At 68.9% G+C, this 22,983-nt stretch overlaps 1 protein-coding gene across 1 annotated transcript; it reads right to left on the minus strand.

Moving 5' to 3' along the window:
* Positions 1 to 1,654: 1,654 nt before the first annotated feature.
* Positions 1,655 to 19,346, minus strand: COL6A1 (collagen type VI alpha 1 chain). The gene is made up of 35 exons (XM_025985477.2): positions 19,150 to 19,346; positions 18,578 to 18,707; positions 16,994 to 17,194; positions 16,392 to 16,551; positions 16,148 to 16,276; positions 16,031 to 16,051; positions 15,766 to 15,786; positions 15,647 to 15,691; positions 14,868 to 14,921; positions 14,364 to 14,408; positions 14,243 to 14,269; positions 14,029 to 14,055; positions 13,899 to 13,943; positions 13,352 to 13,405; positions 13,118 to 13,180; positions 12,377 to 12,439; positions 12,204 to 12,257; positions 12,082 to 12,117; positions 11,815 to 11,877; positions 10,842 to 10,904; positions 8,394 to 8,456; positions 7,660 to 7,722; positions 7,282 to 7,332; positions 7,116 to 7,151; positions 6,582 to 6,644; positions 6,318 to 6,383; positions 5,847 to 5,882; positions 5,572 to 5,608; positions 5,261 to 5,269; positions 5,035 to 5,168; positions 4,820 to 4,929; positions 4,179 to 4,362; positions 3,904 to 4,084; positions 3,111 to 3,140; positions 1,655 to 2,987 (listed from the first exon to the last, which is right to left on the minus strand). Exons 1-35 carry the CDS (start codon positions 19,241 to 19,243, stop codon positions 2,365 to 2,367), a joined length of 3,081 nt encoding a protein of 1,026 aa, XP_025841262.1. The 5' UTR covers positions 19,244 to 19,346; the 3' UTR covers positions 1,655 to 2,364.
* Between the last annotated feature and the right edge of the window lie 3,637 nt (positions 19,347 to 22,983).

A 22,983-nucleotide genomic window follows, 5' to 3' on the forward strand; every position in this document is an offset into this window, starting at 1 on the left:
GAGGGAGAAGCAGGCTCCATGCAGGGAGCTGGATGCGGGACTCGATCCTGGGACCCCAGGGTCATGCCCTGGGCTGCAGGCGGCGCTAACCACTGAGCCACCCGGGCTGCTCTTCCATTTGGTTAACGCAGAGTCAACAGGTTAGGGACCCTGGTTACTCCGCCAAACCCCGGTGTCCTGCGGCGATTCACACCCTTGGCCGGAGCTGGAGCGCAGGGTGGGCGGCGCACTGCGGGGATGCTACGGGGTCGCCGCGGGTCGTGCCCTCGAGCTGCCACCAGCCACGTGCGAGGCTCCGGGCCTCCCGGCCTGCAGCCATCGTGCGTGTCGTGGGGCTCCACTGCATGGAGCTCTCCCCGCTCTCCGAGGAGGCTCCAGGGGACCTCAGTGACCCCGTCTGACAGCTAGCACAGGCCACCCCTGCTGTCACGGCGGCCGGCGGCGTCGTTGGAGGGCAGGAAGCTCCCTGGCCGGCTCACACCTGTCTTCTAGAACCACAGATGCACCAAGGTCCCTTTCCCAAGTGCTTAGCGCAGGAAGGCCTTGCGAAGAGCGAGTATCGCAGGAACACGGAAGCGTGTCCCATTTTTCTGTGAACGACAAGGACGGGCACGATGGCGGAAAAGGGCTTCGCAGGCCGCTTACACACCCAGCCGCGGCGGCTGGAGACGCCCCGAGGGAACCGGGCCGCAGCTGGGGGCGGTGACCGGGGCGCCCTGGCTCCCCTCACGTGGCGCGGTCCCTGCCGGGGGTGCAGGTGGCTGGATCCCTTGGCCCACGAGCCCCGCCCAGGCGGGCGCTACAGGTTGCAAACCGAGGCCAGGGCCGCGGGCGGTGGGGAGGGAGCCAGGAGCTGCTCGGGCTGCAGGTCAGGCTGGGCGCTCGCAGGCGGGCGGCCCACTGCGGTTCGGGGTGTGGGATGCGGCTGCGTGGACGCCTGAGAAGGGAAACTGCCCGCTGGCAGCCGTGTGGCTCTTCACAGGGACACGCGTGGCAGCAGAGCGGTTTGGCCGGTGTCGCTGAGACCCCTTGGCGGGCTGCGCTGGCACCGCTCCTTCTGGGGGGCGTCTCCACTGGAGTCGTGCCCCTGCCCCTGCCGGGCTGTCCGTGGTGTGCACAGGGCGGCCCCCCACCCACCTGCGGGTTCCCGGCTGCTTCCCACCGCCCCCCTGTCCTGGCCTGATGCCTGTGGTGTCCTGTCCTGCACGCCTGCCCCCTTCACCCGAGGCCTGCATGCACGCAATCCCACGTCCTGCCTGTGTCCTCCGGGCCCGGCTGCAGGGCAGCGGCATGCGGGGTGCCACCGGCCGGGCGCCTCCTCCTTGGGCACCGAGCCCCGTGTGCTTCTCCGTGCACACCTGCTTCCTGAGGCCAGGGCCACCCCTGCCAAGGGCACAGCCACGGCTCCCTGCCCCCTGCCCCTGGACCCCGGCCGCGTGTCCCAGGGCAGCTCCCCACCCGAGACCTAACTTGCTGCTGCTTCTGCAGCCCAGGTGCCGGCCCTCCGCCACCCCAGACCCTGAGGGGGCTGTGGGCGCCAAGCAGGGGGTTTGCGTCCCCACCGGACCCCCACCCGGCCTGCCTCCTCCTCCTGTTAGGGCGGGAAGCGCAAGCCGGGCGGGGTTTTAACTCCTCAGAAAGATGACGGCGCAGGCAGGAATGATCACCTTTATTCTGAAAAGTGGCTGACGTGGACACAGTGAGCAAACACAAGGAATCAGAAAACTAACATATAAAGAGGGTTTTCAGTAAAACGTAGAACCAATCACTCCCCTGAGGAAGAAGAGCTTTGGGTTGTTTGGTTTGGTTTTTGTTTAAAAAGAAACACCTCGCTTTGTGCCACCGAAGGCCCAGGGCCCAGGCTTCCGAGTAGATGGGGGGTCCGCAGGATAGCACCTTTGTTCTCGGGGCTCAGGGGACGCGGGCTTGAGGGCGCCATGGCCTGCTGTTTGCTGGAGACGCTGGTGCGAGTCTGTCCGTGCTGAGCCCCGGGCCCGAGGCCGCGGGAGCCCAGGTCTGACCCCGGGCAGCGGGGAGGGGGAGACTCAGGGGTTAGGGCTGAAAACTCCCCTGGACCCTGGCTTCCGTCCGTCTGGCCCTCACACGGCGAGGTCGCTGGCAGACCTCGGGGGCGTGAAGAAGGCTAACAAGAGTCCCGTGGGATCGTCTCGGCTGTGAGGGGGACACGGAGGGGAGGCGGTGCTCAGCGACCCCCGGAAGGGAAGGGGGGTTTCGGGGACCTTAACACGGAGGGGACGGGGCAGGGGACACGGGGGCTTCTCAGGCTTCCCTGTATGAGCAGGTGGCTCCTCGGGTTGGTTGGAGCGTGCGCGTGGCGCCCACTTGGAGCCGTCGGCCGAGGGACTAGCCCAGCGCCACCTTCCTGGACACCGTCTGGTAGAAGACGCCGCGCAGCAGGGCCTGGTAGCTGGGCACGCGGAACAGGTGGCGCTCGCCGAAGGCCACGTCGTACTCGGCCGTCTTGCCGGTGACCAGGACGCGCACGTGGGGCTCGTTCACCTGGCGGCCCACCACCACCACGAAGATCTCGATGTCCGCGCGCTGGGCCTCCTGCACCGCCTTCTCGATGGCCGCCGCCGTGGCGCCCTGTGAGTTGCCGTCGGAGAAGAGCAGCAGCCTCTTCTTGGCATCGCGGGTCGAGGCCTCGCGGTAGAAGCGCGTCACGTAGCCCAGGGCATCGTTGACGTCGGTGGCGTCGTTGAAGAAGTCCATGCCGTCCACGGTGCTGGCCAGCACGGTGTAGTTCTGCAGGAACCGCAGCGCCCCGCGGCCCGGCCGCTGCTGCCCGGGCCCGCTGTACTGCACCACCGCCACCCGCACGTCGTGCGCCGGGTCCGTCCTGCCTGCCGTCAGGAAGCGCTCGGCCAGCCGCTTGGCGAAGCGCTTGGTGGTGTCGAAGTTGTGGCTGCCCACGCTGGCCGAGCCGTCCAGCAGGATGGTGATGTCGGCCGGGGAGGAGAACGTGACTGTGTGGGGGGGCATGGGGTCAGCACCAGCCAGGGCCCCCGACACGGCCGCCGGCCTCTGGTTACCCCCGACCCTCCTCCGCGACCCCCGCCAGCGCCCGTCCGCGACCCCCCGCTACTCACTCGGGCAGGTGTAATCTGGACACTTCTTGTCTGTGAAAGAGAAAAACAGCATGGGGCCCGCGAGCCCTCGGGCGGCTCTCCCCTCCGGGACCCCGAAGCGAGTTGGACCCGAAGCACCCCCGCGGCAGGCGCTGCGGCCCTGCACCCCGTCGCCCCTCGGAGCCTGGCCAGCACCTCCTCGCTGGGCCCACAGGAGGGGGCGTCCCCTTACTGTCGAGCGGCACTGGGGCCGAGGATGGTCGCCCGCTACTATCGAGGGGTCCTCACCCCAACTCTGTGTTGGGGCAGAGCCCGGGCCCCTTTGGGGGACGGGGATGCAGGAGCTCAGAGGGGACAGTGGCTGGTCTGCGGGCCCAACGCCTCATGCCACACTGTCGGCGGGCGATGCAGACCTGCTGCGTCCCATGTAGGCAGATGTGACCCCGCACCCTCCCGCCTGTCACCGGCTGCCCACAGGTGCACCCAGCTGTGCTGCCGGACGGAGCCCACAAGGACCTGCTCTGAGGTGGGCCCTGGGCCGTCTGGGGCGCCAGCAGAGCAAGTGCAAGTGTGCGGGTCACACCAAGTGTGCGTGCTCGCAGGACAAAGCCTGAGAAGCACGGTGCAGCCCTCCCCGGGGAGCTGGGCGCCAGGGTCCTCAAGCAAGAGCGCGAGGCGGCCCTGGGGAGGCCCTGGCTGTGGGGGGGTGGGGCTCCTGCGGCTGGGAGGTCACGGGGGCTGGGGGTGCAGCCGGGTCTCAGCTGCCCCGAGGCGGCTCCCAGCAGGGCTGCGAGGGGCCCCCACCCGAGCCCACCTATACAGATCTGGGTGGTGACGTTCTTCAGAAAATTGTCCTCCAGCAGCTCCGCATAGTTCTCCTTGACCAGAGAGATGCCCGGCCGGCCCTGGGGTCCCAGGCCTTGGCAGGAGATGACGTTGAGCTGGTCAGAGCCCGCGACGTAGCCAAACATGTCCTTGATGCCCACGGAGACCACCTGGAGGGGAGAGGTGGTGTCGGCGGGGCCCAGGGGGAGGAGGCCCCCCACTCCGGGCTCAGGGTGGCTGTGTGTGGTGTGGAGGTGGCCCCACCTGGATGTCCGGGCCACAGAGCACGCTGAGCGGGGTGGTGTCCCTCTGGGTGTCCGAGCGGCCGTCCGTGATGACCAGGGCAATGCGGTTGTTCTGGGTGGGCGGCAGCAGCTGGTTCCGCGTGTACTGCAGAGCCTCGCCCGTGAACGTGCCGCCCGCCATCCACCGCAGCTTCTTGATGGCTCTGTGGGGCCGGAGCCCTGCGGGTCAGTGCCCGACGGGGCCTGGGGGTGGTGGAGGCGGGGCCTGGGGCGGTGAGGGCGTGGCTTGGCCTGGCAGGGGCGGGGCCTGGGGCGGTGGGGCGGGGCCTGGGGTGGCGGAGGCGGGGCCCGGGGCAGCAGGGGCGGGGGCTAGTGCGGTGGAGGCGGGGCCTGGTGCATTGAGGGCGGGGCCTGGGGTGGTAGGGGCGGGGCCTGGGGCTGTGGAGGCGGGGCCTGGGGCGGCAAGGGCGGGGTCTGGGGCGGCAGAGGCGGGGCCTGGTGCTGTGGAGGCGGGGCCTGGTGCGGCGAGGGCGGGGCCTGGTGCGGCAAGGGCGGGGCCTGGGACAGCAGAGGCGGGGCTTGGCGGGGCAGGGGCGGGGCCTGGGCGGGGCCCGGGCCCGCCCCCAGCGAGGTTTGCAGGCTGCAGCACGCGGCACTCACTCCTTGAGCTCCTGGACGCTCCTGATGTTGGGGTCCCTCAGGCCCACGTGCTCCTGCATCTGGTTGTGGCTGTACTGCACCACGCCCACGTGCGACTGGTCACGCTCGAACTGCGGGGTCCCAGGCCAGGGTCAGCGGGACTCCCGAGCTCCGGCAGGGCCCCGGGGCCTTCCCCACCCGGTGTCCCGGGCAGCGGCGGGGCGGGCCTGCCTCACCTTGACCAGCTCGTCCCTGCTCAGCCGGTCGATGACCTTGACAACGAAGTCCTTGGCGATCTCGAAGTTCTGCAGGCCGATGCTCTCGGAGCTGTCCAGCACGAAGAGGATGTCGATGGGGCCGCACTTGCACTCTGCGGGCAAGGGGAGGGTCAGCCTCCAGGGGCCCCCGCCACCCCCCCGCCCCCCCCCCAGGAAACACCCCAGAAAGGTTCCAAGGACTCACCACAGCAAGCTGGGGAAAGAGGAGAAGGGAGGAGTCAGGTCTGTTAGAGATCCTACCCCCACGCCCGGGCTGCCCTCGCCAGGGTGGGCTGCGCTGCCCCACACCCAGGCCTCCCCCGTAGGGCAGCGGGGGTGACAGTGGCCCGGCCCCCTCTCCGGGAGCTTCTCGGACCGGGGCGCACCCCTGCCCCTCCTGCTTGCCCCCCACCCCGCGGTTTAACAGAGCCCTCTCTGAACGCCAAAGGTGGGTGCTGGCGCCGGTGGCACCGAATTCTTCCAATGAAGACACTTGGTCAGAGATGAGACACTCACAGCACATTTTCATGATGATGTCCAGGATCTCACATTCCTGCAGGGACACACATGCACGGGGAGCTCAACGGGCTGCCGGGTCCCTTAGCCGAGACCACGGTGGGACTCACTTTCCAGGGCGGCAGGCACCCTGGGGCAGGGGTCCCTGCCAGGCGGCCACCTTGCGTCCCCTGTGGCCATCACACACCCCCTGTCGCGGTCATAGTGCCCCCCCTCGGGGGTCCATGGCCAGAGAGGTCAGCCTCCCCCCACGACGATCACAGACGCCCACTTACATCTGGTCCCGGGGGTCCTGTGTGTCCTGGGGGTCCCTGTCAGAGGAAGGACGGGGGGAAGGTGGTGAGGGCGCATGGCCTCCTGGACTACGGGTCTGCCTGCCGGGAGCCTCCCGGCCCTCGGGCTGACCCCACATCCCATCAGGAGCCCCCAGACACTGGCACTTCCTCCCTAGCCCGCGGGGCCAGCTGGGGCCCTGGGCACGGCTCGTCAGCTCTCACTGCTGGGTGGGGAGTTGTTCCGGTCTGAGTGGATAGGGGGGACCCCCAGACACCCACCCTGGGCTCTGCTGTGCTCGCCTCACGCCTCACCTGGTGACCAGCTGCTCCCCCATCCCTGAAGCCCCCCGACCCTTGAAATTGCCCGTCCCCTCCTATCCCCCCGTCAAAGGGCCAGCCGTGCTGAAGCCTCTGCCCTCCGACCCCTCCGCAGCCTCAGAATTCCTGCGAGCCCCGGCCACGCCCCCTCACCTGGGGACCTTCGGGGCCCCGGTACCCCTTTGCTCCTTTGACTCCTGGTGGGGAGATGTCGTTGTTCTGGAAGGGAACAGCACAGCGTCACCCGACACGACCACCACCAACCAGACCCTCTGCGTCTGGTCCGTCCACGGGCCCTGGGCTGGTGCCCCCTCGCCCCCCGCAGAGCCGCAGCCGCCGCCTCCCTCCACCACCACCCCCCGCCCCACGTCCGGACCCTGCAGGTGACCTCAGCACCCTGGGGGGCTCTGCACTCACGTCATCTCCGGGGTCTCCGGCTTCTCCCTCATCGCCCTTGAGGCCTGGGTAGCCTTTGGTGCCCTGCGGGTGACAGGAGCACACGGCCCATGGGGAGGAGAGTCCCGGGGGCAGGTGTGTGTGTGGTGGGGACCCCCGCCCGCGCTGGCTGGGTCCTGTCCCCCAGCACCGGCCCCTGCCTGCCTCGTTTCTACCAATTTTCTATTTGAAACCAGCTTTATGAGCTGGAAGTCACGGCGCTGCGTTTCCTTTTTAAGAAGCAGAAGCTTTAAAAGGAAAAGATAGAGGAGACGCTGTCCCCACGCGGGGATGGCACAAGGTCCTGGGGAGGCCCTGAGGCCCAGCGCCGGCCGGACGACACCCCGAGGCTTGGGGCGCAGTTCCTGGGAGCCCAGGGGCAATGCCGGTCACCCCGGGCTGGGCAGGGGCCCCACAGACTGAGACACGTGTGGGGCTGAGGGTGCACGTGTGAGCGTGTGCATGTGCTGCACACGTGTGAGCACACCAGGAGCCCGGCGGTGGGCGTGTACTCACGTTTATCCCGGGGGGGCCCCTGCTGCCCGGATAGCCCTGCGGGGAAAGACAGGACGGTCACAGCAGGCTCTGACTCGGCTGGGGGCAGGGGCGCCGAGGGACACCCCCCGCCACCGCTTCCTGGTGCGGCCCCAGGGACGACGGGGCAGGAACCCGGGGCACTCACAGGGAAGCCAGGGAAGCCCTCGGTGCCGTTTCCTGGGGGGCCGTCTTCGCCCTGCAGAGAGTAGACCGAGTCCTGTCACTGGCCGCCGTCCAGGCTCGGGGTGGCGTCCAGAGGAAGGCTTCCCCCTGCCCAGGGTGCCCTGCGTGACCCGAGTCTGGAGCGGGCGCCCGGGGCCTACGGCGAGCACAGGGACCGCAGGGGCTGCAGCACCCCTGGTGCCCCCAGACACAGGCCACGTCGCCTGTGAAGAAGCACCTCCCCAGACACTGCAGCTGGGACGCTCAGACCCTGCGCGTGACCTCGAACCCACGGCTTCCTCGACCCTGCAGCCAGGCGTCAGCCCCACCCAGGCCCTGAGCCCCTGGGACCACTACTCACCCTTTCACCCATCAGCCCGGGGTCTCCGGGGGGCCCCGCGGGCCCAGGAGCTCCTCTGGAACCCTAAAGAGGGGAGGGGGGTTTGGGAAAGCGAAGTGGACGCGCAGCCAGTGAGCAGGGGGCTCCGAGGCGCCACACCGCTGAGCACAGGAAGGACGGGCTTCCACTCGCCCGCGGCGTGACTCGGGGAGGATCTTTAAATCCACCAGCTGGAGCTGCCCACGGGGCAACAGAGCCCCTGGGGGAGCCCGCACCTCCTGCCCAGGATCCCTCGGGCGCCCCCGGACGCGGCCAGAAGGGGACCCACGTGCTCAGGGCGGTGACCCCCAGGGCTGGGAGCCGCAGACGGCTGGGAGGCCCAGCCCCGGGGCTCCGAGAAGCAAAGGGACACAGCTCCAGGGGCCACGCAGGCGCCTCAGGCAAGTTGTGCAAAATCGTTAAGGGTTTTAGAAAATGTTCATAATGACAAAATTAGAAAACAAATTTTAGGAAGCCAAATTTATAAGGCATAGTATGCAAATAAGAAAAATAAGTTGGAAAGAAGCCCAAACGTTCATTTTATCTCCGGGTGGTAGCATTTTAGATTTCAATTCTAATTTTTTTCCTGCATTTTTCGAGTTTCCTGAAAGACACAGGTGCCACGAAATGCACTGAAACAGCTGCGCGAACCCGGAGCGGGGGCGCTCCCCAGTCCCACGGCCCTCCCGGGTGCGGGCACGGTGGGGGGCACTCACCTCAGGCCCCGGGGGCCCCTCGTCACCTCGGTAACCTTTAGGTCCAGCGGGGCCAGCCTCGCCCTGCGGAGACGGACACGCTGTCACACCTCTCGGCCCCGCAGAGCCCCCGGCGCCCCAGACCCACGCCGGCTGCTCTCCTGGGCCCACGTGTCTCCCGGGGCCGCTGTCTGCCTTTCTGCATCCAGGTCTTGGCGCCCCGAGCACCAGGGGAAACCCGGCCCGAAGACGGGGGGAGTGCACGCCAGGCGTGGAGCCGGCCCCCCCGCCCCGGACCCGGGCCTGTCTGCCGACGCCTTCCGGGAGGCTCCTGTTCGTGGGGTTCTCCCTCAAAGGAACACACTCCCGGTGACCCGGCCTGTCCCATTCACCAGCGCTCAGCGGGGGCTGTCGCCCTCCTGCCAGCAGCAAGGACCCACAGCCCCGCCTTGGAGCTCCTGGGGGTAGCTCTGGGGACATGAAATGGGGGCCAGGAGGATGGGTGGGAAACAGAGGCCCTCTGCGCCCCAGGCCAGGCCAGTGGGAGGAAGGAAGGAAGGATGGAAGGAAGGATGGAAGGAGGGATGGATGGATGGACAGATGGATGGAAGGAAGGGAGGAAGGAAGGATGGATGGGTAGAAGGATGGATGAAAAGACAGATGAGATGATGGAAGGAAGGATGGTTGGATGGATGGAAGGAAGGATGGATGGATGGATGGACAGAAGGATGGAAGGAAGGAAGGGAGGAAGGATGGATGGATGGACAAGTGGCAAGACAAGCGAGCTAACGGAGACAGATGGGCATGGATGCGTCTTACGGTCCAAGCAAAATCCTGGACAGCGCCTGCGTACACGCTGATGGGACGAGCGGGGGCACTCGGCACGCGGAGTCCACGGTGCCCACCTGGACGGCCCCCAGGGGAAGAGCATCCCAGAAGGACACTGCTTGTGTCAACAACGTGCCCGCCCCCGCACGCTCACGCGTGACAAGGTTCAGAAAGAAAGTGAACTTCGGAAGAAAGTAAAATCGATCCTTGCGGGGGAGACGCGGGGGCAGGAGAATGGCGCCTTTGCCGCACACCGTTCTCCCGTCCTAGTTAGATTCAACCGGGGCTGCGAAGCCGGTGACAGGGCCTAGCCACAGGGCTCTTTGTGCACAAGCCACAGAGCGTCTACACCCATCTTACTGGGGAGGTGTCATCCGCCCCTACCGCCGAGGAGACGCGGATGCTCCAGAGCGTCGGGCCTGTGCTCACGCTGGCAACAGCTGGCTCCTAGCGGGCCCCACTTGGAATTCCGTGGGAGGACAGTTCCCCACCGAGCTGGCCTCCAAGTGGGTCCACGCCCCCGGCGCCCCGCACTGGAACCGACCCAGCACGTTTTTAATGCTCCTGCAGACTGGGCAGCCCTGCTGCGGTCGCTGCTGCTTTCTGGTTTTTTAAATTCCTTTTTTTGTTAAAAGCCCAATTCCTAATTTCTCTCCACGAGAAAAGCCACCAAAAAGGCTTGAGGCCACAAGCCACGCCCCACCGGAGCCCGAGCCCTGGTGCTCTGAGGTCGGGGCCCCCAGCCGCTGACTGCGCGAAGCTCCCGGAGCTCTCGGCCCCCCAGGGTGCTGTCCCCTCGTCCCCCACTGGCGCCTCCCAGCTGGGTGTGCGCAGACCCTGCCCTGCAGGCCAGGCAGCCGCCCCCGGGATGCCCAGCGAGTGGCCCCTTCCTGGGCTCGCCTTGGGGGTGGTCGCCCCAGGTCCATGGCTGCCCGGGCGGGCGAGCCTTGGGCTCCTCCCCACGGGGGTTTCGGGGCTCAGGCATCTGGAACAGCGGCCTCCTGGCCACCGGCAGGAAGACAGAGCCCTCCCTGCGTGCTGGGGATGAGGCTCCACCTAAGGCCGCGGCCTGGTCGGACCCTCTGCTTCCCTAGCCGCCACTCTCATCTCCTCCCCCAGCACGGCCTCTGGAAAGTGTCACATCCAGGAATTCCAGAAACTTCTATGCACCGACACTCTCACGTCTGCCTCCAGCCAGGAGCTCACACCTGGATTCCCAGTGCTGAGCAAGCCTCTTCCCCCGGTGCCTCCTGGGGCCTCAAGGATGCCATCCCCAGCATGGGGTGACCCTGCCCCGCCAGGCCAGGGGGCGTCCCCAGGTGTCCCGGGGTCCCCCGCCGCCACCCCTCCCACCCACTCTGAGGCGGGGTCTGCTCACTCAGGCCTGTGTCCCGGCAGGAGCCCGCAGGGTGACGGGGGCAGCCTCTGAGTCCCCTCCATGAGCACAGTCCCTGAGGGCCGTGGGAGCTGGGTGACCCCGGCTGCGCCCGCCTCCTGCCACTGGCTCCTGACCCTGGGCAGCCCCTGCAGGAGCCACCCACGTCAGAAGTGGAGAGAGACCTCCCTTACACTCATGAGCTGCCGTCAGCCTTCCGGCCGGCGTGAACACCCCCCCCCCCCGCCCCCCAAACAGCTTCCTACCGGGTCTCCGGGGATGCCGACGGGGCCTTCTCGTCCCTGGTCACCTTGGGGTCCAGCTTCGCCCTGGGGAGGGACGAGCAGTGAGTGTGGAGGCCTGGACAGGTCAAGCTGCCTGGGCGCACGGGCAAGGCCGGGGACCCCAGCTCTCTGAGCCAGGAAGCGCCCCAAGCCCCTGCGGGCCTGGCCTCATCCCTCCTCCCGGGAATTCACCACGAGGAGGTCAGCGGCCCTCTAGAGACCTGCGTGGCTTCAGGAGGCTGCAGCGAGGAGGCTCCTCCCGAGGCCGGGGGCCGCAGCCCGCACCTGCTCCCCCTCCAGGGAGGCTCCCTGACTGGCCTTGGCCGGAGCGGCTGCGGCCCTGTTTGCCCAGGGGCTCCTGGGGTCCTGATCGCACCAGGGGAGCTTGGGACGGGGGTCAGGCCATGTCGTCCCTGCACTGACATCCCTCCCCAACCCCCGTGCTGGGGGCGTGGGGTCCCTGGGAGCTACGAGGAGCAGGGCCGGAGCAGGGCCGGGGCAGAAAGCAAATCCCTCTTCAGTGACCTCGGCCTCGGGCTAACACGCTCTCCGCATCGGGGCAGCTGGACACCCGTCCCCGGAGGAGCGGTTTTCCTGGGTGGTCACAGCAGGAGGGACCGCGCGGCCGCTGGGGGGTGCTGTTCCCGGCAATGCCCTCAAGGCTCGGTCTGCACCCCAGGCTGCCAGGGTTGGTGGTGGTGGGACGAGCTGGTCGCCGGGAGGGGGGCAGCGGGGAGCCTGCCCTTGGCTCTCCTGGTCTGGACCCGCGGCCTCCTGGCCTCCCTCAGGCCCCTTGAGACGCCCCGGGGCCCGGGTTGGGTTGTGCTGCTGGGAAACCAGGTGAGGGCGCGGTCGCCAGAGTCCAACGGGCGGCCTGTGTCCTGGGGAGGCGGATGGCCTGAGCCCCCAGGCGTGGGGCAGGGGTGGGGGCAGGCTCTCAGCTCAATGAACTCACCGGGTCTCCCCGTGGGCCCCGCACGCCTGGGGTCCCCCGTGGTCCTCTTTCCCCAGGGCCGCCCTGTGCGGAGAGAGGCAGACGGAGGTGAGGCTGCAGCCCAGGCACTGCGGGGAGGAGGGGGCGGAGGCCCGGGTGGGCGCTGACCTCCCCGGTGGGAGACCCCGTCCTCTCAGAGCCCGGGGTCCCCCTGTCTCTGACAGAAGTCCTGGGGCCCATGAGCACATGGCCGTTTGGCGGTGAGGCCCACGCCCCTGCCCCACTCACCCTCTCTCCAGGGGCACCGTCTGGTCCGGGGTTTCCCTGGGATTGAGGGGAACAAACAGCGTCAGTTTGGGCCGGGAACTCTGCCTGGGGCGGGGGGGGGGGGGCGGACTGTGGGTTCTCACCTCGTCGCCGGCTTCTCCCTTCTCTCCGGGGGGACCAGGCAGCCCCGGCTCGCCCTAGGGGGGACAAGGGTGCAGCTGTCCCTCTTGGACCCGCGCTGGGCCCCGGGGCTGCGGCCGGCCCCCATCCCAGGGCCTGGGCCCCCCCACCTGCGGGGGACTCCGCAGGCACTCACCTCATCTCCCGGTGGCCCCGTGTTCCCTGGCCTCCCGGGCTCCCCATCAGCTCCAGGGGCACCCTGCAAAGGTCGGAAAGGTCACGCCCACGCTGTCCTGGGGCATGGCCCAGCCCCGCCCTCCTCCCCCACCGAGCACAGGCGCGGGATGCCGAGGGCCCTCCCCAGCCCCACTCCTCTACCAGGACCCGCCTGAAGCCCCCTCCCCGTGGCACCCCTGGGCTCAGGCCCGCGCATGCCGAGGCGGGTCCAGCTCTGGTCACCAAAGCCTGTTCCATCCGCTTGGAAGTCAGATGGAGGCCCCACGCGGAGATCGCCCAGGAAGTCTGCATGGCTGGGGCGCATCGGAGTGTCAGCCTTACCTGGCCGCCCCCCTAGCTCCCCCCGCCGCTCAACACGCCAGGAAAGTACCCGCAACAGAACGCTGTGCCCCACGTCAGACGCAAAACCCAGTGTCCCCATTCCTGACTTTCCTGCCTGCTCGCAGCCACCAGCAGCCTGTTTATCCTTACATCGTGCCCTCCAGGTGAGGGGATGGATTCCAGGCTGCGCGGCCGTGGGGGCCGCCTGGCCTGCTGCAGGTGGGCAGCGTGGGGGGCCTGGGGCGCAAGGAGGCCCAGCCCTCACTTGGGGACAGCTTCCGCCTTTTCCACCCCGCTCCCCGCCTGCCCCCGCGGAGGGTCTGCCTCCGGGAAGGACTTCTGGGTCACGCCAGGCAGGTGGGGGCGCCCGGCCACTAACCTTCTCTCCTTTCCGTCCGAAGGCACCTGCGTCACCCTTGGGCCCGGGGGGTCCTTGAGCTCCCTGGTGGGAAATCGTAGGAGGTCAGCCCTTGGTCTGCAACAAGCAGCCGTTGGGCTGGGTGCAAACGCTGGAAAGGTAGGTCTGCGCGGGGCACCCCAGGTGACCCCTTGAGGTCCACCGTTTGCACCCGGGAACTTAGTCCGAAAATGTCAGCGACAGAATGCAACTTACGTCGAATCCGGGCGAGCCCTTGCAGCCTGGCAGGCCGGGGTAGCCCATCTCCCCCTGCAAGAGGAAGGCGGGTCAGTGCCCAGACTCGCGCTCCGGCCTGGCCACCCCTCCGGAGGCCCCGCAGGGACGGTCGTCTCCCCTTGGCCAGCCCGCTTGGGTCCACGGGGTCTGGGGCTGGGCAGGACCCGCTCCGGCCTTTCCTGCTGCCTCCACGCTCCGCCCTCCGGCCACCAGGCCCCGCCCCTGGCCTCCAGGCCCCGCCCTCTTGCACCCTGGCCCCGCCCCATCGCATCCCGACCCCGCCCTCTGACAGCCAGGCCCCGCCCCCTCACACTGGCCCCGCCCCTGGCTTCCATGCCCCGCCCCCTCACACCCGGCCGCGCCCCATCGCATCCCGGCCCCGCCCTCTGAGCGTCAGGCCCCGCCCCTCACACCCTGGCCCCACCCCCTCACACCCGGCCCCGCCCCATCACTCCCAGGCCCCGCCCTCCCACACCCTGGCCCCGCCCTCCCGCCTCCAGGCCCCGCCTCCCGCCGGGGGACCCACCTTCATGCCGTCCACGCCATCGATGCCTCGCTTGCCCTTCTCGCCCTGCAGGGAGCAAAGACCACAGAGGGGTTCACAAGGGTCAGAGGGCACCCCTGGGGCAGAAGCCAGGCCCCACCCCCACACTCACCTTGTAGCCCTTGGACCCCCTGGAGCCCTGCAGAGACAGGAGAGAGAGGGAGGGGGTGGCCCCCCAGCATGAGGCAGGCTCCCGGGGAACTGGCCACGTCTCCCCAGGGAGGCAGAGGAGGGTGGCCGCGATGGGTGCTGCCGGCTCAGGCTCCAGCACGCAGGGGGCGGCTCTGTGCCCCGAGGGACACCACCCCAAGGCCCGCCTTACTCACCTTCTCCCCTCGGCTCCCTTTCTCTCCCTACAGAGCAGACAGGAGAGAGGGGGTGTCACTGGTGTCCCTGGCCAATGCCCCGGGGCGAGCCCAGATGTGTTTGGGGGAGGGGGAGACACACCTTCATCCCCTGGTAGCCGATGGGTCCGAGGTCCCCGGGCCTTCCCTGGAACAGAGGAGGGGGCACGTTAGACGCCCCCCGGGGCAGGGGCAGCCCCCCATCTGCCCAGGCCTGAGGCCCAGACAGCAGCCTGAGATGGTGGCTCCTCTACCCCCACTGCTGGGGGCGTCTCCTCAGTGGGGCTCCAGGGAGGGGAGGGGGGTCCAGGATGCCCCCCAGGAGGAGGGGGGAAGGCCGGTCCAGGCTCCCCAGGAGTGGGGGGTGGACTGTGGGGAGTCGTCCCTGGGCTGACCCCCCACTTGCTCCACTGAGGTCTGGGCCGAATGTGCTAGAAGGGACTGCTGCTCTCACTGCCCTTGGAGCCATATGCCCTGAAGGTCAGGCCACAAGACCATGGTGCCCAGAAACCAGCCATCCTTCTAGAAGCTTCCACCGAACCCAGCTCCCCTGCCAGCCTCAGGTTTCTCAGCACCCCCACCCCGAGGTCGGGCGCTCGGCACTCACGGGGTCCCCGGCTTCTCCTTTCTCTCCTGGGAGGCCCGGCTTCCCACGTTCTCCCTGGAACACAGAGCAGACCGAGGTTGGGGGATGATTTCTGTTTATTTCTGAGAACCTGGCGGCAGAGACCCCCCCAGCTTGTCCCCAAGAGAAGGATTCACAAGATATTCGGGGAGCTGCAGAGGCCTTGGGGTGTTGGGGCTCCTGCCGTGGCCGCGGCCTGCCCTGGGTCTGCGAGCTCGGGTGCCCGCGCCCGCCCACAGCCCCCAGGCCCTGTGCTGCCCGTGCGGCCGGCCGGACCCCGACCTTTCCCTCGGGCCCCCCCACCCGTCCCCACTGCACGGGGCTCCCAGGCCGGGGCGGGCTCGGCACCCGCGGGCGGTGCTCCTGAGGTTCAGGGCCGCGGACTCCGACATCGCGCAGCAGCCGGGAGCTTGCACTTGCGGAGCAGCGTGCCAAGGGGCGCACGGCGGCCGCTACCGCTGACTTTCTGTGGGGGCCACACCTGGCCTGGGACCCACATTTGCAGCCCAGCCCGCGGGGGGTGCGCCTCCAGGGAGCCGTGGGGAGGCCGGCGGTCAGACCCCCACGCTAGCCCCGATCCTGGCGCCGGCGGGCCTGGACTCTCTCCCCACGGTTGGGGGCGCCTCGGTGGGTGGGTGCCCTGTGGGGCTCAGGACAGCCGCCTGGGGGCCCGCCGCGTCCCCGGCACCAGGGGCTCCGGGCGCAGGGCCCTGTGTGCTGTGCTCCATCCTCTGCCTGCAGGGAGGGGTGCGGCCACTCACCTCATACCCGGGGTCGCCCCGTGGCCCGGGAGGTCCTCTGGCGGGCTGCGAGACAGAGAGAAGGGTCAGGCCGAGCCAGCTTCCTGGGTGTCGGCAGAGGGGGCCGGGCCCCTACTCACCTGGCATTCGAAGGAGCAGCACTGCCGGAGGAGGGGGGACAGAGGACACGTTAGAACGCGGGGCTCCGCGGGGTCCCTGGGTGCCCGCCTGTGCTCCGACGGCGGGCACCGGGGGGCAGAGGGGCTGGTGCTGCCCTGGGCAGCGGAGGTGGGGGCGAGGGGGGAGGGGAGGAAGGGAGGAGGGGAGGAGAGGGGAGGGCAGGAGGGGAGGGGAGGAGGGGGAAGGGGAGGGGGAGGGGGAGGGCGAGGGGGAGGGGACCCCTACCACTTGCTCCACGTTGTTTTTCTGAAAAGCGAAAGGGAAAAGCGGTTAGCTCCTGTGCTGGCTCCTGTGCGGCGCAGGTCCCCGCCCCCGGGCCGCGGGTCCCCCCGGGCTCCTCACGATCATGTCCACGATGGTGTCGATGGTCTGGGTGATGATCTCCTCGGCGTCCCGGCTCTGCCCCCAGTCGGCCGCCGTGAAGTTGCGCCGGTACGTGTGGTCCGTGGCGATGATGCTCAGGCGCGGCTCCTGGGGCGGACGAGGGGGGCGGCTGACGACGGCGGGGCCTGCCCCCCATGTCTGCTCCTCCCGGCCCCCACCGCCCGGCGCCCCCCGGGCCTCGGGGCGGGCGCGGGGCTCCTACCAGGTGGTCGGGCGTGATGGCCACGGAGAAGACCTTGACGCCCAGGTGCTTGGCCTCGTTCACCGCGTCCTCCAGGCCGCCGCACGGCTCCTTGTAGCCCTCCAGGGGGTGCCCGTCCGTCACCACTATCAGGTACTTGTTCTCCTTGAGGTGGGAGCCCCTGCAGGGGTGGGCAGCGTGAGGCCCCGCCGTGACCCCCGAGCTGGGGGCGCCGCGGCGCGGGGAGGAGCGGGGCTGGCGGCCTGGGGGATGCGTCTCGGAGGGCGGTTTGCGCGGGCCGCCGCCTCCCCCGGCCCACCGGCTGCGGACAGAGGCCGTGACAAAGGACGTGAAGCAGGTGGCAACGGTTTGTGGGGTCACGTTTCTCAGCGACGCTGTCTTGGAAATCGCAGGGGTACTGGGAGAGGCACGGGTCCCCGCCCCCGAGCGCCCCGACCGGCCGGGCAGGAGGGGACGGGCCAGCGCGGCCGCGGCCGGGTGGGCGCTCGCCGGGGACCGAGCGGCCGCTGCTGCTGTCCCCCGGGGCAGGTGCGCGGCGTCCTTCAGCGTCGAGGACACGGCCCCTCGAGGCAGGGTGGCGCCCACCTGGGACGGGCACTCACCCCACAAGCAGCTCCTCCAGCCCCTTCTTGATGGCGCAGTCCGTGTAGGTGCCCTTGCCGAAGTACTTGACGGCGTCCACCTTGGCCTTGAGGGCGTCGCGGTCGGCGGGCATGGGCGCCAGCGGGCTGATGATCTCCACCTCGTCGCTGTAGTGCAGGGCGCCCGCGTTCCACACCAAGTTGCGGTCACACCGGTAGTACCTGCGGGGCCGCGCGGGGTGAGCGGTGGTCCCCCCTGCAGGTGCCGCGAGGGCCCCGGCTCCCCGTGTGTCCGTCCACAGGCACGACGGTCGCCCACTTCACAGGCCCACAGGCCACCCCGCCCCGTCACACCCCGGCAGCGCTGGCTGCACTTCCCTGCCCTGGGGACCACGCGGGACACGCGGCGGGGCAGGGGTGGGGGGGTGGGGGCGTGGTCGGGAGGGCCAGCCCCAGCCTGCGGGTGACCACTGTCTGCCCTGACGTCCGGGGTGCTCGGAGGAAGAGGTGTGTGCCCCTCCGGGGACGGGCCCCGCGTGGACGACAGGGGGCAGGGCGACAGTGCAGGGAGGCCCCTTCTAAGTGGGACACTGCACGGGTCCCCGTGGCCCTGAGTGGCTGCCTTTCCTGCCCCTGGGCACCTTCCCCGGAGGTTTCAGGGGTCACTCGTCGGGACCTGGGGTAGATGCCAGCCGGTTCAGCAGTCAGGGTGACCGGGGCCCCCACAGCGGTGCCAACAGCATCCACAGCAGGAGAGCTCACCCCATTTCACAGCTGGGGAAACTGAGTCATGAGAAATTGAGTAACGAGGCCTAAGGCACCTGGAGGAGTTGGGGGGCCTTAGGGACCCCGGCATCTGGGCTGAATTCAAGGTTTCAGGTCACATGGCCCTTGCTGGGAGGCCCCCACCCGCTGTCCTTGCCACCCCCTCAAGGTTGGGGGCTAAGTGCCCTGGCCCCAGGTCAGCAGGTCAGCAGGGGCGCAGCAGGACGGGGCCCAGGCCCTGCCCAGGTGGGATTTGGCGGAGGAGCCTGCTTCTGACCTGGATTCCCCCCCATGGCCTTGACTCCCCGACGGGTGTGTCCAGTCATCAGACGGCCGCTGCCCGGGGAGCCCCCAGCGCCCCCCCCACCCCCATCCCCCCACTCCTGGAGCAGATGAAAGAGTGAGGGTGCGAAGGAGGGCGGCCCTCCCGCCTCCGGACCAGGACACTGCGACACCAGAGTGTTGGCCTCGGGACACAGGCTCCCACCGTCCATGGGGCCGGGGTCTGAGTCCAGGGGTGGCGAGGGGGGCTCTCTTTTGGCAGCGGGCGGAGCCACGAGCCTCCTGCCAACTCCTGAAACCCGCTCTGCTGGGCCGGGGCGGCACGTCTGGGGTCCTGGGAGCCCCCCAGTGCAGCGCTGTGCCCCAGCCCCTGGGGTGCCCTGCACGTCCCCTCCTCACACTCAGCCCCTTCCTGGCCCGTTGGAGCCGCTGTGGACACAGGAGGGTGACTCAGCGGCCTGGTTCCTGCCCGGCCCTCTGGTTGGGCAGGGGGTTGGCTCCAGGGTGGGGACCCTGGGCCACCCCTGCCTCACCCTAGAGGCTCACGGCCACTCCTACCTGTCCCTCAGGTTGTCGATGAAGCGCTTGGTGAACGCCTTGACCTTGTCCACCAGGGCCCCATAGGGCTTCAGCCTCAGGGCCACGCTCTCGGAGGTGTCCAGCACGAAGAAGAGGTCCACGGGGCAGTCTGGGCCAGCATGGGGGGCTGAGGTCACACCCTGTGCCCTCCTGGGCACAGGGGAGCCACCTCCCCCAGGCAGGCCCTGCACGGAGGGGGGGGCAGGGTGACCCTGGGAGCCCTGCATGGGTCCTGGCACCAAGGGAGGGCAGGGTGACCCTGGGATCTCCACGGGGGTCCCGGCACCGAGGGGGAAGGCAGGGTGACCCTGGGAGCCCATGGTCTGGGAGCCCTGCCTGGGGTGGCTTGCTCTGCGCCCCGGGTCCCAGCTTGGGGACCAGGTTGGGGCCCAGGGGAGTCAGACGCCGCCAGGACCTGGGCTGCTCCCAGCGCGTCGCCCACGGGTGTTGCCCCCCCCCCCCCCCCGGGAGTGGGGACGCTGGGGCCTGTGGGGTCGCGCCCGGCACCGGGACCCGCGCCGTCCAGGGCCCGGAGGGGCGGCGGGACTCACCCTGGAAGGCCACGGCCCGCGGGCTCCCCGGCGCGTCCTGAGCGGCGGCCCAGCAGGCGAGCAGCAGCGGCAGCAGAGCGCGGCCCGGCCCCATGTCACCGTGTCACCGCCGGCGGCGCCCAGGAGCGGAGGCTCGGCGGGGACTCGGGACTCGGGACTCGCTCGGCTCTGGCGGCCGCGGCCCAGCCTCAGCCCCACGGGCGGGTGGAGGGGGGCGGGCCGGGGCGGGGCGGGGCGGCGCGGGGGCGGGGGTCCCGGAGGCTGAGTCACGGCCGCTCCGCCCCGCGGCTCCCTGCCCCCGCTGGCCTGGGTGCCCGCCCCCCGCGCCCCCCGCGCCCCCCGCGCCCCCCGCGCCGCCCGCGCCGCCCCTGCCGCCCGCACCCCCCGCGCCCCCGCTGCGACCCCGCGCCCCCCGCGCCCCCCTGCCCCCGCTGCACCCAGGCCTGGGTCCCCGCGCCCCCGCTCCCCTCCGCACCCTTCGCGCCCCCTGCGACCCCCGCGCCCCCCGCGCCCCCCGCGCCCCCCTGCGCTTCCCGTGACCCCCGCGCCCCCCTTGCCCCCGGGCCCCTCCGCACCCCTCGCGCCCCCCGCGCCCCCCCGCGCCCCCCCGCGCCCCCCTGCACTCCCGGCACCCTCCGCGCCTCCCGCGCCCAGGCCTGGGTCCCCGCGCCCCCTGCGTCCTGCGCCCCAGGCCAGTGGCAGGCCCAGGCCCGCTCGGGTGCGGGTGTGCGTGTAACTGGCCCCCAGTAACCGCTCAGGTAGACGCTCCCTCACGCTCCCTCACGCTCTAGCTGGAAAAGATCCCCACTTGATAGAACAAAGGTAACCAGTAGGGACGGACCCCTGGAGCCGCGGTGGGCCCGAGCGCCCCTGGGGTCAGAGTCCGACTGGGCCTGTCCTGTCATGTGCCGAGTTGTCACAGCAAAGTCGCCGAGAGGACGACGGAGCTGCTGAGTCGTGAGGACATGGAGAAAATGCAAAAATGCGACTGGGAGCTCCACTGCACCTTCAGGAGACCCCGCTGCCAGCCACCCTGCCTTCAAACCTGCGCTGTTCAAGAGCCTATTCTTTTTTTTTTTTTTTAAGATTTTATTTATTTATTCAAAAAACAGAAAGAGGGAGGCAGAGACACAGGCAGAGGGAGAGCAGGCCCCATACAGAGAGCCCGACGCAGGACTCGATCCCAGGACCCCAGGGTCACACCCCGGGCCAAAGGCGGCGCTACACCCCTGAGCCCCCCAGGGCTGCCCTCAAGAATCAATTCTACACCCAGACCCTGATTCCGAGGGTGGCAGTGCGGACCTCACCAGGGCCCCATGGGGTGGGATCCTGATGTGGCCACATCTACCCCAGCCCCAGAGAAGGTTCCAGAAGGCCTCCTCCAGAGCCAGAGCTGTTGCCACTTGTGTGATGTCAGCCTAAATGTCTCATCCTAAAAAACCACACAGACGTTGTACAACCGTCACACACCCTTCGGAGGGCACACTCCGCACTGACCGCTCCAGCACATCCTCGGCCTCTTCCCCCATGTCCACCCTGTGGGGTTTTCGTAAACGGTGAGAGCAATGCTACGTGCCCAGATCTCACCCCAGCCGCGCCATGGGCATCGCCGAGTGCGCCCCTGTTTGGTGCCAGGGCCCCGGCTTCCAGGCCAGACAAGGGGAGGTCAGACCCCCATGGGAGCCTGGCCCCGGCTCGCTGGCTCGTCCTCGTCCCAGCTGTTGGGTCTGCAGAGCTCAGCAGGTGCCGACGCTCCTGCAGGTTTGGGACAAGTAGGAACACGTGAGGACAGTGAGGTGCCCCACCTGGCCTGGCAGGGGTGGCAGACCCCGGGGGCCCGGGCAGCACACGGCCGCAGGCGGAGCCATGGGGGTTCGGGGTTTTGTCGTGCAGCAGGCGGCAGGGGGACACAAGCGCCCGCGGGCTGGCGGCCGCGCTCGGAGGAGGCCTGAGCTTCTCCCGGGGCCAGGCTGGGGGGCAGGACCACGGGGTCCGCGGGGCCGGGGTCACCGGAGCCTCCTGCCTCACAAGGGCTCAGCAACGACGTCCTCCAAAATTGTCATTTTTCATCTCACAAGAAAAGATGTCATAGAATCATAGAGCGATTCCAAAATCAGAAAAACATCACGTGGTTTCACCGCCCAGAGGCAGTAGGGCTAATGCTTCGTGTCTTTTTTTAAAAAAAATATTTTATTTATTTTTTCATGAAACACACAGAGAGAAAGAGGGAGGAGCAGGCTCCCTGAGGGGAGCCCGACGTGGGACTCGATCCCAGGACCCCGGGGTCATGCCCTGGGCTGACGGCGGCGCTAAACCGCTGGGCCACCCAGGGAACCCTAATACTTCGTGTCTTAACGGTCATTCTGCTGTAAACATTTTTTAAGGTTTTCATTTAAATTCGGGGCAGTTAGCACCCAGTGCGGTATTAGTCTCGGGTGTGCCACGGAGGGACAGTGCCGGGGCCCCCAGGACAGACGCACGCCCGACTCCCCCCCCGCCCCCCCCTAGAGTTGAGTCTGTTTCTTAGTTTATCAGCCTCCCCTTTCCCCCCTTTGCTCATATGTTTTGTTTCTTAAATTCCACATGAATGAAATTGCATAGTTTGTCTCTCCCCAGGTGACTCGCCCCCCCCCCGGCATCACGCCCTCGGCTCCCCCATGTCCGTGTAAATGGCGAGATCTCCCCCCTCTGATGGCTGAGTGACACCCGGGGTGCGCAGGGACCACGTCTCCTCCCTCCAGCATCTGTCCGTGGACGTCGAGGCTCCTCCCGCAGCGGCCCCCGTGGACACGGCCGCAGGGAACGCGGGGGTGCAGGTGCCCCTGCAGCTCACCGCCTCTGGGCTGCGGGGTCGGTACCCAGCAGTGCAATTGCCGGGTCGGAGGGCAGCTCCGTGTCGGCCCCCCCGAGGCCACCCCCCCACACGGTGGCCGCCCGCCTGCGTTCCCACCAGCCGCAGAGAGACTCCCCTTTCTCCACGTCCTGTCCTCCCGGCACCTGTTGCCTCCCGACGGTGGCCGTCCTGCAGGGCGTGCGGGGGGATCTCTCTGCTGTAAACGTTTTGACAGACGTGTGCTCACCTGGTACACGTGTTTATGTGCCTTCATCTGGGCTCTTTTCTGAGCACAAAAGTGATGCAACCTCACACCAGAGAGAATATAGAAAAGACAGGAAATACGGGAAAGGACAAGAAAGTGCCGCGGCCTGCGCCCCAGCTGCCCACTCCCCCCATCCAGAGTCCGAGCCTCTCTCCCCGAGCGCTGCACCGGCCCCCAGGCCACCATCCGTGTTCACGCAGAGCTGCACCCCTGCACCCGCGTGGGGAGCCAGGCCGGGCCCCCGGGCCTTGAGCACACTGCTGCCCTGGGGGGCCGTGTGCTGGGAGGATTCGGGGCGCTGGGGGTGCAGGGCTCCATGGCCCTGCCCCTGCTTGGAGAGGAAGGGAGGTGGGCACAGAGGCATGAGCTCCTTTCTCGCATCCCCGACGGCCGCCTGGGCCCACTGACCCTCCGTGGTGGGGCATCCGGCCCCGGGGGTCCCCGGCTGAGGTCGCAGAGCCGGCCCTCGGGAGCGGGTCTTCACCCTCGGCTGCCCGCCGTGCTCGGTGCCCCAGGACCCGGGAGGGGAGCCCCGCCAGAGTGCCCAGAACCCCTGGGTGGGGGTCGGCATCCACCCCGGGGAGCAGCTGCAGGGAGACGTGTGCCGCACATCCGGGGCGTGTGAGCAGCACCGTGACCCCAGCGCGGGGGGTCAGCTGGACATCCAGGGGGTCCCAGGTGGGGGCTGCAGAGCCCTGGAGTGGGCAGCAGGGTGGCCACAGGTCTGAAACGACCC

This window comes from Vulpes vulpes, chromosome 15 (assembly GCF_048418805.1).
Source record: "Vulpes vulpes isolate BD-2025 chromosome 15, VulVul3, whole genome shotgun sequence".
Lineage (NCBI taxonomy): Eukaryota > Metazoa > Chordata > Mammalia > Carnivora > Canidae > Vulpes > Vulpes vulpes.